Genomic DNA, 16194 nt, shown 5'->3' with positions numbered 1-16194 from the left:
AAGTCATGTACAATTTCAAGGGTCTAGTATACTATAAGATTACTGACTTATTAGTGAGGATGATACGCTCACAGATATTTACTTGGACCTTGAGAAGAAGCTTGCAAGGTCCTCTTGCTTTAATACCTGTATCACTAAACTGCTTGTAACATGTGCACTCCTATTAGATCTTTATTGTAAATAAGATTGATGTAGCTAGCTATTGTTTGAAATGTTTCTTTAGTTAGACATGTAGCCAAGGTCCAGTCATGGATTTTTCTCCACCATTTCAACATACTTGTAACAACCTTAAACAGGCTGTAGGACCAGTTGTCCCACAGACTTTCATCACTTGTGTTGTAAAGCCTTAATAAAAAAGTGTTGTCAAGTAATGCTGTACATCTAAGAAATTTTTGTCACTGGTTAATTGCCTACCAATAATTGGCAATAACTGGTTAATTGGTTGTGTGTAGTAAAGTGATATTGGTAGACATAAATTAAGTTAGGTAATCCTAAGGCTGCAGCACATGTTTTCAGTGCTGGTCACTGTAAAGCACTAATAACAATAACAATAATGTGTACTCAACAAGCCTGCTGTAAGGTTTAGGGTCGTACCAAAGTGACCATCAACATCCTGTCTTGCAATAACAGTTATTACAATCACATATTTACACATGCTTTGAGGTTATGTTATGATGTTAACACTTGTCAGCAGGGATAATTTATGGTTTACCAAGTGGGTGGGCAATAACCAGTTTAAAGGTTTCTTCACCAGTTATTGGCTGACCAATACAACACTGGTTAATAACCAGTTATTTGCACATAGTGCACAACACTATTGTCAAGGTAATTGTGGGGATTCAAACTGTACTATCTTCCTACTGAATGATGGAAAGCTGTCTGACCATTTTAGGACTGGCCATGAAGGCCATACAAGATGATAGCCATAGGCGTAGCAACCCCAAGGGGGGGGGAAGTGGAGCCCTTCTTGCAATTTTGTGATTGTAAATGAAAAAAGATCAAGATACTCTAATAAAACAGTCACAGTATTCAAAGAAGCAAAATTATGAAGTTGTGAATAAGGATTTTTATGTGTTTTATCAGTAATACAATTATATCATACAGTATGATAGTACTGTATGGTAGGGACAACGAAGGTGTGGGTGTGGTCTACGAAGATAAATCAAGCCAAAATCATCTTTGCAAACCTTTCACGGCCACTTGACAGTATTGGTCAGGTATAACCAAGCCCAAACATGCCTTCAGAATGACCAGAAGCATTTTCGATTAGGTGCTACGGAGTTTTAAAAAAATATTATTTTCGCGAATTTTCTACTGCCTCACTGCCTGCCTGCCTGCCTGCCTGCCTGCCTGCCTGCCTGCCTGCCTGCCTGCCTGCCTGCCTGCCTGCCTGCCTGCCTGCCTGCCTGCCTGCCTGCCTGCCTGCCTGCCTGCCTGCCTGCCTGCCTGCCTGCCTGCCTGCCTGCCTGCCTGCCTGCCTGCCTGCCTGCCTGCCTGCCTGCCTGCCTGCCTGCCTGCCTGCCTGCCTGCCTGCCTGATGCATTCAGTCAAGCGTAGCGGAAAATTGGCTACAGCTACAGCCTTACTTCTTTGGTGGAAATGCTTCAAATTTCATGGAGATGAAACTTTTAGTATTTTAAATATCCTACAAACAATGTATGCGCTATCGCTTACTGATTTTCCTTTGATCCTTCTTTATCGTGGCCATTGCTCATCAGTAGGGCTTCCATATCAATAGGGCTTCTGTAATCATTGTGAATACACGTGTTATCGCACCAAACTTTTAGAATACGTTTGTGATTTGACGTTTGGGTTGTACAGGACCTATCGTACATCGTCGACAAAATACACGCGTAAGACATCTTGTTTTGTATCAGTGTGTGTTTGTTGTTAGCAAAGTTAAGCGGCTAGGTTTAACTGCTTGCATTTTTAAACGCATTTCTTTGCGACGAACACATTCTTCGCTATTAAAGTATTAATCTTGTTGTTACATAATTGTGTGTGAGAAAAAACAATTGAAGAGTTTTATTGTCATTATTGCTTTGTGTGTTTTTTCTGAGGTAATATTTGAAGTGATAATGCCTTCAAAGGAAGCGGCACGGAGGAACAGAAGGAAAAGTAAAATAATGCCTATTATGAAGCTCACAAAGATGACATACTCTTAAATAAAAGGAAAACTACAGCAGTGAAGACAGATCACAGCGCCATCTTGATGAATATTACAAACATGTGACAGGTTCATGTATGAAATCCACTGAAAGCACCAAAGCTTCTTATGATAAAGATGTGGACAAATCTTGTAAAAATACAGCTGACCATTCTAGAGCATGTTACCATAAAGATTTGGAAAAGTCTCGGGAAGACACAGCAGAATGCTCTAAAGCATGCTATCATAAAGATTTGGAAAAATCTCTGGAAGGTACAGCTGAACGCTCTAAAGCGTGCTACCATAGAGATTTGGAAAAGTCTCAGGAAAACACAGCAGAACGCTCTAAAACATGCTATCATAAAGATTTGGAGAAATCCCGGGAAGATGTAGCTGTAGTTCTAAAACATGCTATCATAAAGATGTACAAAAATCACAAGCTAATACTAGATCTTCTACAAGCAAGTACTACTTTAATAATATAGGAGAGTTCTGCAAGGCATCTAAACACAGGTATGCTATTGTTGTGTTATGTTAATATCTTGCTTAATTCAAACATTCTTCCTGTTGCTGTAGGTACTTGCTTAAGCCACCGACTGAATCCCAAATTCATGTATGTGTGGATGCTATGTGTGAAGGTCTTATACAGCAAAAAGAAACATGTTTACAAATTGTCGAAACCTTTACAAAATTGTTTGACTCCTTTGTAGACCACATGTCACCTGCCACAAGGAAAAGGACTGCTTGTAAAATGGTATTCGTGCAAGATAATTGTTCATAAACTCTGCATATAGAATATATTATGACTATATAGCAGCTATACATATACTAATGTGTGCAACCATAAGTATGTGGAAGGGTCCAGTCTTACATTGCTGGCTGGTATACCAGAGGTTTGGCACTTGCATCTAGATCTTGTACTATATATTAGGCATGTTATGTTTCAAATTCATCATGACAATGCTGATTACTCAATATCCTATTTAACACTTCTTTATGTATCCTTGCATGTGCTTACTATTGTCTACACAGTCAGCAAAACCATATACATACATGATTGGAATAGTCAAATAACTATCTAAAGCTGTTAACACTATTAAGTGTAAGAATGCAGATACAAAACTTCTAATTAAATACATGAATAATAATGTATTAAATACATAATCTCATAGAAACCCTGCATATTATGTTTTTTCACAATTCCCTGTCAGTTGTCAGTCGCTCCAGTAGCATCGTCCTTATGTGCAGCAATTACTTGTTGTGTTCCACCATATTCCACTACGATGATCAATGTGTACTGTATAGCTAACCTATGACAGGTACAAAGACAGCATAGCGTATTTGGTAACATCATTGTTAACAACGTTATAGCTAACAAATGTGTAAAAGGTAGAGTAGGGCTTATAGAAGAGAAAGTGGGGAACCGATACATATTATCAAGAGTACATAATATAGAGAGTAAGAGAGAGTGTCCTACTGCAATAGACTCCCAACATAAAGGGCGCAACTCAAGAGACATAGTGTATTTCAGCAGAAATCAATGTACTCTTGATATTATCTATACATTTTCACACATTGCAGCTATGATGTACATTACAAACACAACATTATATGACCATTAGGCTTAGGTTATAATCATGTTCCATAAAAAGCAAATAAACAAGTGCACAGTAGGGATATAACACGTCTTATTATTTAACTGTATTTTAGTATTGTTCACTACCCCTATGCACTTGTTTCAGTACTTTTTATCAATGTACTGTTGTCCCTACTCTAGTTGAAAAATTCCAAATTTTTTCGTGTACTTGTATTATTAATTTTAGTGGAGGGCAGCCATTCTTAGCAGGTGTTGACCTTTTATTTTCTTCTTCAATACCAAACTAGAGTCCTTATCTAAAATATCTTGCTATGCGTATGATAGCTAAGACTGGGTGTTTAACCAGTGGATTATGTGCAAGTAAAAACATTACATGTTAATTGGGTCAGTAATAGTTAATTTTATCTAAATCATTCATAGGCTGTACCACATCTCACAGATAAAGGTGTGGTACCCAAAGTCCCACTTTTACTTGTCATGTTAGTAGGGATGCGTCTATTATACCGGAATATTTTTAGGAATCATTGGTAGTGGAAAGAATTGGGGAATATTCTGGAATAATCGGATGAGTTCTAGGAATGATTAATTAGTTTGTCTTGTAGTGTGATGCAAATTTAAAATCTGGATACACTGAAACAATGCAAACATAAAAATGGTTGAAAAGATTGAAATACTCTAATAGAGCAGTCAACTTCCAGTTCATAATTCTAATATAGCAGTCACTTATATAGGAAGGTGAAATATTCAAATTTCACTGGCTACTTACAGGTATCTAAATCCTGTAGATCTCTTGTTCATGTCTCAGTAGATCCCTGTCTCTGGGGTGATACAAAACAAGGCAATTACACCCCTGTAACATGGCAATTATGTGTTGAGCTGGATACAAGCTGAATACCAAGCATGGTTACAAGTTGACAGGGGCTTGTTCTACTCAAGAACGCTACATTTCTCATGTTACAAGCAGCAGTGAAGGTGGTCTAAATTAGTTAGACATCAAAACACAGTGTTCTTTGGAGTTTAGAAACCCGCAGGCCCTGTAGTAGCGCTCTCGCTTTGCTCATGCTCCACAACACAGAGCCTCTTGGGTTTCTAAATTCCATAGAACCTGTGTTTTGATGTCTAACTATTATGTAAAACTCTAACTATTATGTTGTTTTTTTTTGCGCACAAATTACAGTAATAATTTTGTTAAGTAAATTTAAAAAGAATTGCCAGAAAGAATAATTGGAAGATTAAAAAACATAATAGACTCTTGCCTACATGTGATACATGGACAGTTTGCACTATACAGTGTGGTGGTTACCATTGATGGGTGGGTTGCTTCCCCAGTTGACACCAGCTGGGTAGACAGTGAGTAAAGTTCCTTACACACTCCATGTGTACATTCACACACGCACACACTCCCTCACACCCTTTGAAGTGTGCAGAGACCTTTTCTAAAATTATTTTGTTGTATTTTTAATGATAAGTGAAGATTGATTAACTTGGAAGAACATATTGAGCACAAGGGAAAATTAAAATGTCTTATGAAGGCCACAAATTTTTCTGCTGGTATTTTAAGTAGAGTAGAATTAGTATTCAATTTGTTTTGCCACAATATCCGATCAAAATTACATCATTATGAGAAATATTACAAAATTTAAGAGTTTACTCAAGATCTAGTGCTTTAAAATAATTATGTTAGAGTCCCCAAAATAGAGGTAGCCTTTTTCAAGACTTGTTTTTAAAAAATTGAAAGACTTTGACTTTTAACCAGATTACTACAGGAAATTAGTGAACTGCTATAGAATTCATGTTGCACTCAAGTATGTCCGCAAAATTAAAAAAAACTTAAAAGATGTACCATTATTTAGAATTAAGCTTTGCATGTCTATATTTTTTAGAGTTTGTTTGGTGACGTTTTATGGTTTTCAGTAGACAATTACATCAAAAATGTTAGGGTGAATAGGAGGGCTATACTGTTTGTAACTGACTAACTGTTTATATTTGTTTTTGTTCAACTGTTAAATTGAGAACTTGTCTCAGATTATCAGTTGTATTTTCTTTTAGCCATACACAATGGCGGTCAATATTAATTATTGTGCTTTTAGTCCACTTCAACTTTTATTTGTCACTTCAAAGGCTTGACCAACTCACCTTTTTGTAGACTAAAAATGTTAATATTAATTACTAAATTATCACTATGAACTCTGAATGCAATTTAGCTTCATATTCTTAACAATACATTTAACTAGTGTTCACCTGCCTTAAACCACACCATGGGAACACATCATGGTTGTCAATGAGACTATGTCCCCTTTGATACTAGCAAATACGGTTGGGCAATATTTCAATAAATTGTCAATATCATCTAAGCAAGTGCTCGCATTACCATTATCACATGTATTTTGCCATCGCGATATTATTGCATAGGCAATATTTATCGCATTTTGCAATAACTATCATCTAATTTTTGTCTCTTCTAGACCTAATATTTTATATAATTCATGCATATTATTGCTAACTATGTCAATTGGTTAACTTGTTAGCAAAGAAGTTGTGTGTAAACTAATTCGCAATGAAAACAAGCAGTCATATGGACTATTCCAATTGTGTGGTTGTGTTTCAAGTTTTACATGCAATATTGCAATAATCACATGTCACACAATTCAATATCACCCAACCCTACAAGCATGTACAGTACATGTGGAACTTGTAGTGGCCAACTGTGTATATAGACCACCTCTCTTAAAATCCTATTACAATCCTCTAAGAGAGAAATTTACTTTATACACTGTACAAAGCAAACCACTTGCCTATAAAGCCCAAGAAGTTTTAGACCAAAAAGATGTGACCTAAAGCTCAGATAAGAAAGATTTGAAGTGCATGTGGCACCTGGGTCCTCCCACTATAGTATGTTCACGTTGAGCTGAACCCTCAAAAACATTTAATAACTCGTGGATGCAATTACACATAATCTTGAAATTTGGTTCATTTGTAGTACTGCTTGACCCACTAAAAATATTTCAAAATCTTTTTGTTCAAATGTTTGACATAATATTTATCGCCAATCAAAATTTTCACAATACATTTCCTATGGAGAAGCCATATAAGTACAGTGTCCATTACAGCCCTTTCCCGAACTTGTAGTGGAGCCGTATCTGTTGTTGACACCTTTAATAATCATCTGGTTGGCTGAAATGTTAACTCTGTTGAGAAAAAATCCACTTTTAATTTTTACCTGTTTTTCAGGATTCAGCTCAACGTGAACATACTATAAACTAGTGGGTAATGGGATGTAATTTTCACCTTCTAGAATTTGCTTTGCTACACAAACACTATCCATACATGGTAATACAAAGGATGTTTGTCTGTTTGACTTGTCTCATACTAAGAAACATTGTGTATGTTTGATATGCATCACAAAACCTTATATGGTATGTGTTTTAACCCATGAAACCCATGAATGGTATAGTAAATCTTCTCCACCCTCTTAGTAATGACAGGAGCTTGGTGCTTATGAACTCCTAGTAATGATCAACATGCATAAGTGACCTATAGCAGTTATACATGGAACTTGAGTTATGCTAATCAAATAATTCCACAACTGGCCAGCTATTCATACAGTATTCAAGTCAATATGACAAACAAGTGTAATTTCTTGTAATTTGCTATACTTACCTAAAAGTAAACGGAAATTTACTGACTTTTACTCAAAAGGTTTTTAAAAAGTCTCTATACTGTAGGTCCCTTTTCCTATGCCTCCTCACATATTATAACCTATGCATTTACAGTGAAAATGTTTTGTATACCTACAGGGGTGTGTGTGCATGCACACATCATATTCATAATATACAGATGTGTATCATACAATTTTATAGTATGACTTAGAAGTCTCAATGTATATACATTGTGTGTGTGTACACTCACAGAATTTGTACTGTAATTCTATGTCGTGACGAGGTTGCATACGTGACAGTGTATTTGGCCCCAAATATCGTTCAATACTCAGCAAATTTTAAAGCGCCTCTATTAATAATCAAGCTCATGTGATAATAGTTGGCCTCTTATTTTCCTCGGCAGAGGTGGTTGTTTATTTTGGCGCCATTATTTTAAATGTGTATTTCAGCCATAATATCACTCCTATGGCATTACTTGTGCTTCGTCAACCATTATCAATCGTCGAGAGATCTTGTCCATCAAGGAACGCAGAATTTGTTGATTGTCTCAAAATCCCGCCTTTTCCCCTATGGCCATTGAGAATGGACTGATACTCGGACTGATAGCTCTATTTGTGATATATGATGACTCATCGATGCTGGCATGGAGATTTAAGGAACCCCGGCCAGTGTGAGTGAGGGATCGCCACCATCTACCCACCGGTATTTAGCCAAGTTGCCAATTGGACTGTACTACGCGCTACCACACAGTTCGCCTGACAATTGATTCTGGACTCCACTCAGTATGTCCGGCACCATCCATAGATATATATATTCTTTCACTTCGTTGGTGTGGTGATTGATTCAGTCTATACCCTGACATTTGACCGGTTTGAAAATTAGTGCAGTCCTACTAGTACAGTTGATTTTTGTACAGTGATTCAGTCTGCCATTCATCTGGTCTGACATTTATAGTACTGTCCACCAATCATGCAGTTGAATTGGCAATAATTCAGCTTGACGACTATTCCAGTCTGCCTCTCAGAGGGCTTGATATTTTCTGTGCAGGACTGTATTGGATTGGTTGCGGGACATCGACAATATGCAGGTCAAATCGAGCTAGTGTGCTACTATCACAGCTCACCAACCAAGCTGGAATTATGTTATAACAGGTCAGAACGAGCTTGATACAATAGCTCTCCAGCTACAAGTGCTGGGCCTGTTAGAAAGGTGATCCCCTACCTTGAGGGATGTACATAGGTCAGATCGAGCTAGTGTACAGCTATCACAGCTCGCCAGCCAAGCTGGGCCTATGTTATAGCAGGTCAGTACAAACTTGCATATAGACATGCAATAGCTTGCCAGCTACAAAAAATGCTGGACCTGTTGGAAATATGATCCCCTACCCTGAGGGATGTTAGATCGAGCTAGTGTACAACTATCACAGCTCACCAGGCAAGCTGGACTTATGTTATAACAGGTCAGAATGAGCTTGATACAATAGCTCACCAGCTACAGAAGTGCTGGACCTGTTAGAAATATGATCCCCTACCTTGAGGGATGTACATAGGTCAGACCGAGCTAGTGTACAACAATCACAGCTCGCCAGCCAAGCTGGACTTATGTTATAGCAGGTCTGAATGAGCTTGATTCAATAGCTCGCCAGCTACAAAAATGCTGGACCTGTTGGTAATATGATCCCTTACCTGGAGGGATGTTAGATTGAGCTAGTGTACAACTATCACAGCTCACCAGCCAAGCTGGACTTATGTTATAACAGGTCAGAACAAGTTTGATACAATAGTTTGTCAACTACGAAAGTGATGGGTCTGTTGGAAATATGATCCCTTACCCTTAGGGATGTACATAGGTCAGATCAAGCCAGTGTACAGGTATCACAGCTTTGGACCTGTTATAGCAGGTCAGAACGAGCTTGCATATGGACATGCAATAGCTCACCAGTTACAAAGGTGCTGGACTTGTTAGAAAAATGCTCACCAGAATATGGCTACCCTGAGAGATGTAAAGCACCTCTAAGTGCCTGCCTACATGAGCTAGAAAGCCAGCTGGGTATCTGCTGATGTTGAGTTATCTGAAACTGATTTCCTCAGCATCAGGTCCAGTAGACAATCAGAAAGTATGCTTTATTCAGCTCTTTTGTTGCAAATTGCTGTAATCTTACACTGTAGCTACATGATACAGTCTCTTGTGCATGTATAAGATTATGCTTTTAAGTAGCTAACAGATATAACACCAAAATTGGCTATCAATTAGCCAGGTGACACACAGAGTAACAAGGAGAAGGTTTTAGTCATGCAGCTTTCAAGACATATTCTGGATGAAGTATATTCATGACAAATAGCCTTTAGTTCATGTGGTCAAAATGCTATCGGACCTTACACATCAAAGCATGTGTCTATATAGTAGTACTATCCAGCAGGACTGCTTCTAGCTGAAATATGAGCCATACCACTACACCAAAAGCATCACATGAGAGGGTATATTATCAAGCATTGGGGCACCCACTCATCAGTGATTGGGTTGTGTCAGCACCATGAAATAGTACCTCCATGGTACTTAACCTGATGCCAGTTTTATTTTAGGAAAACTGCTTATTTCTAGCAGTGACTGTGTGTGTGTATTTAATACCAATTTGACCCACTATCACTTACAGCAAAGAATAGTTTATTCTAGCAAATGTCTAAAACTCAAGGACATTTGATGTCTCATAAAGTGCACGTGTATTTGAGAGGTGAAGATCTTAAATATACATATACATTCTCAAATAAGCAACTACTACAGGCCTACATTATAAGCCTGCTAACAACCACACCAAAGGTGTCGTTACATTAAAAAGGTATCGGACTATTATGTGAAATGAATGCATGCAATATGCAAAATATTTTATACCACACAACAATAACAAAGACAGAAATTGAGAATTACTGTGAAACAGATTCTGTGGCGTCCATGCAGAGGAATGGTGTTCCCAACATTGCAATATCTTAGCCTGATAATCCTCTTGTACTAGTCTGGCTCCCATTTCGCTACATGTAGTTTTAGTATGCTAAATTTTATTATGTTGCTTTCAAGGGGACATTTTTCGGTCAAATGTCAGAACTAATATAGACAACAGAATGTTTTGTATAAGAGTGTCTTATATATAGTAACTGTCAGTTGGGAAGACTATACTTATTTACCTTATTTTTTAAATCAAGGATGACTTATGCACACTCCAACATTGTTTTGTTTCATTCATTACAATATAATGTGATGTGATCAGTTTGCAGATGGTACTCTCGCGAGTTTTAAGTGGAAAAGTTTTCCTGGATTTCATAGACATTTTATCCAAATTTAAATACAGCAGAATCTTGACTAAACCGTTATCTTCTGGCCAAGTTTTTTTCTTAGCACCACAGCACAAGTGGTACTGAATATTTGAAAATAAATAAATACAAACTCAACCATACTCCCAAATGAACTAGAGCATAACTACTAGCCAGGTGCTGCCACACAAAGGCTTGGTTTGCGGGGCTGCAGTGATGACGTTGCAGCATCAAAATGCAAAATATTTAAAATATAAGAAATAACTATTCTGTACTTTACATGCACTTCAATATGATAAAAGCCATAGCTGAATATGATCAGCAGTTTGCAGACAATCTGCCCTCATGACATCCCTGAGAAGCTTAACTCTCATTTCAAGGTTTTTGTTTAACATGTTTATTAAACATGGAATAAAGATGTTCTCAGGAGGCTTTGAACTCATACACTGTCATGCACGCAACCTTGTCACGACATAGAATTGAAAATCTCACAAGGATCCAGAGGACCTGATGTGAGATTATAATTCTATTAGTGACCAGGTAAGTACATGACAGTGTATTTCCCTCCCTAGAAATAATACCCTCTCAGCTACACTGTCATGTACTATTACTTTTTTTCTTTTTTTCCAACGATATACTTATTGTTTTAGGTTATCTTACAGCCTGAGACTTAATCCAGCTGGATAATTTAGCTCATATGGTACTACTATGTACTGCTAGACTAACACTGTAAATGATTAAGAGTTGCTACTTGATGCTACATAATGATTAGTGTGTGGATCTCGTGAGCTAATCTAGCTTAGGGGTATATATGATGAAATTTGTACAAATGCTATCAGCATCACACGGCAAGCCTGCATACATTCTACTGCACATTATTACAATGAAAACCACAAGAATTTAACAAATTATTCCATATTGTATGTTGGGGCTCGCAAAATGCTCACCCAAGAGGAACACATCCTTGCCTCGCATTAGAGGCCAACTATTATCACGTGAGCTTGATTGTTAATAGAGGCGCTTTAAAATTTGCTGAGTATTGAACTATATTTGGGGCCACATACACTGTCTTGTACTTACCCGGTCACTAATTGAATTATAATCTCACATCAGGTCCTCTGGACCCTTGTGAGATTTTCAATCAGCAGTATAAATTCTATTGAAGTATTGGGTGCTCTTCCAGTTTCAAACAACAAGATTCAACTTCTGTGGCCCAAATCTATGTAGTAATTTAACTATGGCTCAACTGCTCTATTAAACAAGTCATACGTCATCCACATTTCTCTGACTGTAAGTTCCTACTATATTTGGCGATCATAATCGACAATCGTTTGATGTCTTTATGATCCCATTAATTCTATACTTTGCAAAATTTATGATTTATTTGATGCTATAATTTTATTTGCGTCATTTACAGTTAGTACAATGGTTCATCAACCAAATAAGATCTTACCAATACCACAGTGTCTTAATATGGAAATCATCTAAAGCATAGCAAAGCTGTATATACACATGGTTTTTAGTGAAAAGAAAAATTAGGTGTGATATGAGTGTACAAACCGCCACAGATTTTATTCTATGGCTGTAAAAGAATAAACAAGCAGTGGGGAGTAGTTAACGCTATACAACAGCTTGTGTTCAGGTATCACAACCAGGTGGGTTGTTATAACCAGAAGTGATGTTTATTGTCAGAACTGGGAGTGATGTTAAAACAAAGTGGTTCTTCTTGAACAACCTCCTACAATAATGTATCACCTTTGTTATAATATTTGACAGCCTTAGGGGCCATTCTAAGCTTGCTCACCTGGATTACAGTCATCCTTCAAGCAAGGACCACCAGGCACAGGTAATTATTAAAAAATGACTTGATTTTTTTTAATGGATACATCATAACACTGTCACATCTCAGTGTTTATCCTTGGTCCTGTCCATGATTTACAAAGCCAGGTGGAGCATGGAATTCATTTCCTGTCATATTATGTGTCATTGTCATCCTTGTTGTCACTGTTGCCACACCACCCAGATTATACTGTACATGTTACACACTAGCACCTGCTAATCATGATGGCCCACAAGTAGACTAAATTTTGGATTCTATTTAGTGATGAAACCAAAATGTGTGGACCAAGGCACAAGCAGTTAACCACTTTTGCTCTTGTCAACTTAAACCACTTAATGCTGCAACTGCATTGCTGCACTCCTCCAGACATTTATAAAGCATTATAGAATAGTCTCAAGCCTACTAAGTAGTGCAAGGTCACCTCCTACTACTTAGCATCTCCTTCACTCTTTGCAGCTATTAGTTTAGTGCAGTAAGCACTGCCACACTCATCCAGTATGAAATAGCACTTGGGCATGGTCTTTAGTCCAATATGAGCACCTGGTTTCACCTCGTGTTATATTGGTTTCTCACCTACCTCCACACCTGCATGTTATTTTTCCATATTGCACTCACAGCAGTGCTTGTAGTAGTATTAAAAACCTTTGCTTCTTTATGACTAATAAAGTACTCTTCAGTACTTTGATCTTCCCACACAAAGTACCATACAGTGTATATTAAGACACATTTCCAATTAATGCTTACAAGCTAGGGTAGAACTATAACAGACTGGTTTGAGAGTGACAACTAGTCTACTACAATCACCATTTATAAACATTAGCAGGGCATTAACTTTTGTATGTACAGTATGTGTCTATTTAACCCTTAAACCCACATAGACCAGAAAACTGGCCCAAATGTGCATGCCTTGCACAAAGCGCTGTGACTTGAAGCATTCATCCTATGGCTATGCAATTATGTCATTCTACTTGTGATGTAACAAGGATTAAAATGATACCAAGGGTTTTTCCCTAATGCTAAACACTTATGTCAAAACCAACCATGTAAAAAAAAAAACTTTTAGACAAGAAAATAAGCAAACTGTTTACACACCTTTATAAAATGATCTATATCTCAATAGTGGTTGCTCCTATCAGCTTGCAACAAGTTCTGTTCGATTTGCTATAAAATTTCTATCAGGCCATATATATATAACTTTCGTGAGTAAACTTACAATTGTAATTAAAAATGTGGCAAAATTTCAAAACACAAAGATGCAACTCACTGGTGTTCATCACTTCATAACAAGTAAGCCACTGTAGTTACAGTGTTCATTTAAGCTTCTCCAAGTAGCCCAGTAAACATGTTTACATATTGTGTTGTTGTTTTAGGCTAAAAGAATTAAGTTTCCCCACCTACTGTCACCATGTGTGCCCATATGTGTAAACACTCATTCCTTTGTGGGTTTAAGAGTTAACTGAATTAACAGAAAGTTGAATTATGGGTCAACAATGATGACCTATCTACAGATATAGCATTCATGTCAGTGTACCATAGTTACTTGGTTACAGACATTGCTTACCTTAGTTGTCTGTCTGTCTATGGATACTCTAACAAAACTACAATGCACACTGTACACTTTTCAGGTCTCAAAGGACTCATTAAAATGTGTGCATGTATGTACGTGCCTATCTGTCTGTCTGTCTGTCTGTTAGTCCATCCATCTGTATATCTGTCTGTCAGTCCGCCTGTCCCATCTGTATGCCTGTCTGTCTATCTACATATGTATATCTCTATTAAAATAGTGTATTGAAAATGATGACTAGAAAATGCTGCATTGTTAGTTGTTTGATAAACAGGGTGTTTGTGAGCAAGTTCTCACCAATACAACAGTATTCTGCTTTTGTCTCCAATCTTATTAACCTTTGCTTTGTTTACCATATATACCATCATTACAATATGTCAATATAACAGCTCTAATACTTGTATTGTGTACATATTACTTCATATATATGGACATGGTGTTTGTTATATCCTAAAAGACAAAAATAAGATGTCTATGTTTGTATACTGTGTCATTATCAATTTGTTTATTGATTTTTAGAAATAAGAAGATATTTCATTGCCCTAAATGTAGTGAAGAAATTAGGGATGGAGGTGATGAGGTGTGTACATACATTGAGGTGTTTTTGGTGTACTGAGTTATGCTGAATTATGTATTGCATCCATACACTATACCATACAATATGGTGTAAGGTTTTTTTTTCAATATAAATGTCTTGTCTAATGTATATGTGTCTGTCCGTTCATGTTACCAAACCTAAAAGCAGCCAGTGAGTGAGAAAGGAAGGATCCCTTTGAGTTGAAAGGAAGAGTGTCCATCCCATAAAAGTGAAAGGCTGAATCAAGATTTTGCAAAGAAAGTTTTCCTAGAATAGAAAAAAATATATACAACTGTTTAGTGATGTACGATACGCCTAAAATTATCTAACAGCTGTGTAGTCGCGATATGATATCAATATGCGATACAGTGCATCCTTTGTACAAAGAAGCCAAGTTTAAATAAGTGCGTGGGTGGTCGATAATTTTTTATTGTTTAGTATCAGCCATTACACCATTGCACTATTATATAACAAGTTTAAGGAGTCTAGGAAACAGGTAAAAAACCCAGCAACACTCTTAAATTGAAGATATCCAGACCTTCGTATTTCCGTGATTGTTCAATCAAAATAATTATCGATACGTGATATTCCGATATATTGATAAGTATCGCGATATTCCGATATATTGATATATATCGCGATATTCCGATATATTGATAAGTATCGCACATCACTACAACTGTTGAGAAGATAGTTCTTATGTTGTAAAAAGTTTGCTCTAGCTGCACTCCATAGCAACCCGCAAAAATTTATAATATAAAAATACAATGAATTACAGTTAGCTCATTTGACTGGCTGAGAAAAAACTAGTCATTGTAGCACATTCCTCAAATTCCATTGGTGGGCATCAAAGTGATGAGCAGAACTCTTTAAACACAGGACTAACCCAGTACTGTATGTATAGATTGAATGAAATCTCCTAACGGCACTACTTACTAACATGTGATCTTCTTCATGTGTGAGTGGATTTGGTACTTTGATGCTTGTGCTCTATGGCCACTTTGATTTGAGTACAGTGATTAATCTGGGAGGAGGGTGGACCCCCAGAAATCTCATGCTTCGCTTTTCGGAGTGCTGTGTAGTGATGTAGTGATCCTCTCTCGTATTTGTATTACCCAAATCCCCCCCCCCCCCCCCCCCCACACACACACTACACACACACACACACACACACACACACTTAACATCCTGGATTGAGCCCTAGAGTGTTCTTGAATTATGCGTCAAGTAATTTCTCGCTGTCTCCCTTACTTCTTCTATTCCTCACTTACACATCTTACACATTCTGTATCTATACAGCCTAAAAGGGTAAATTATTGTCTCATGTGTGAATTTAGTTAACGGTGAGGGGATCTCACCTTGTGAGATGTCAATAGTATTCATACTAGTTGTGGTACATGTAGACTACTGGATCATGGATAGGTAATGATATTCATACATTCAGCTATTCTATATGTAATCTCAGAATACTGTATGTTTATGCCCTTCGAGTATAAAGTGTATTTG

General features: G+C 37.2%; 1 protein-coding gene across 9 annotated transcripts in view; it reads left to right on the top strand.

Moving 5' to 3' along the window:
- Positions 1-16194, top strand: part of LOC136246720 (uncharacterized) — a 52463-nt gene that overhangs the window by 26454 nt on the left and 9815 nt on the right. For 5 of the 9 annotated variants that reach the window (XM_066038270.1, XM_066038278.1, XM_066038276.1 and 2 more), the window contains 2 exons: positions 2061-2659; positions 2723-3121. In XM_066038270.1, the coding sequence (XP_065894342.1) occupies positions 2061-2165 (105 nt within the window). In that variant the 3' untranslated portion in view covers positions 2166-2659; positions 2723-3121. Of the gene's footprint in view, positions 1-2060; positions 2660-2722; positions 3122-14630; positions 14692-16194 lie in introns of those variants that run through there. The other 4 variants (XM_066038277.1, XM_066038275.1, XM_066038274.1 and 1 more) reach the window with 2 other exon arrangements.

Source organism: Dysidea avara, chromosome 2 (assembly GCF_963678975.1).
Source record: "Dysidea avara chromosome 2, odDysAvar1.4, whole genome shotgun sequence".
In the NCBI taxonomy this organism is placed as follows: Eukaryota; Metazoa; Porifera; class Demospongiae; order Dictyoceratida; family Dysideidae; genus Dysidea; species Dysidea avara.
The sequence above is the reverse complement of the archived record's forward strand: the minus strand, read 5'-3'. Positions and strand labels throughout refer to the sequence as shown.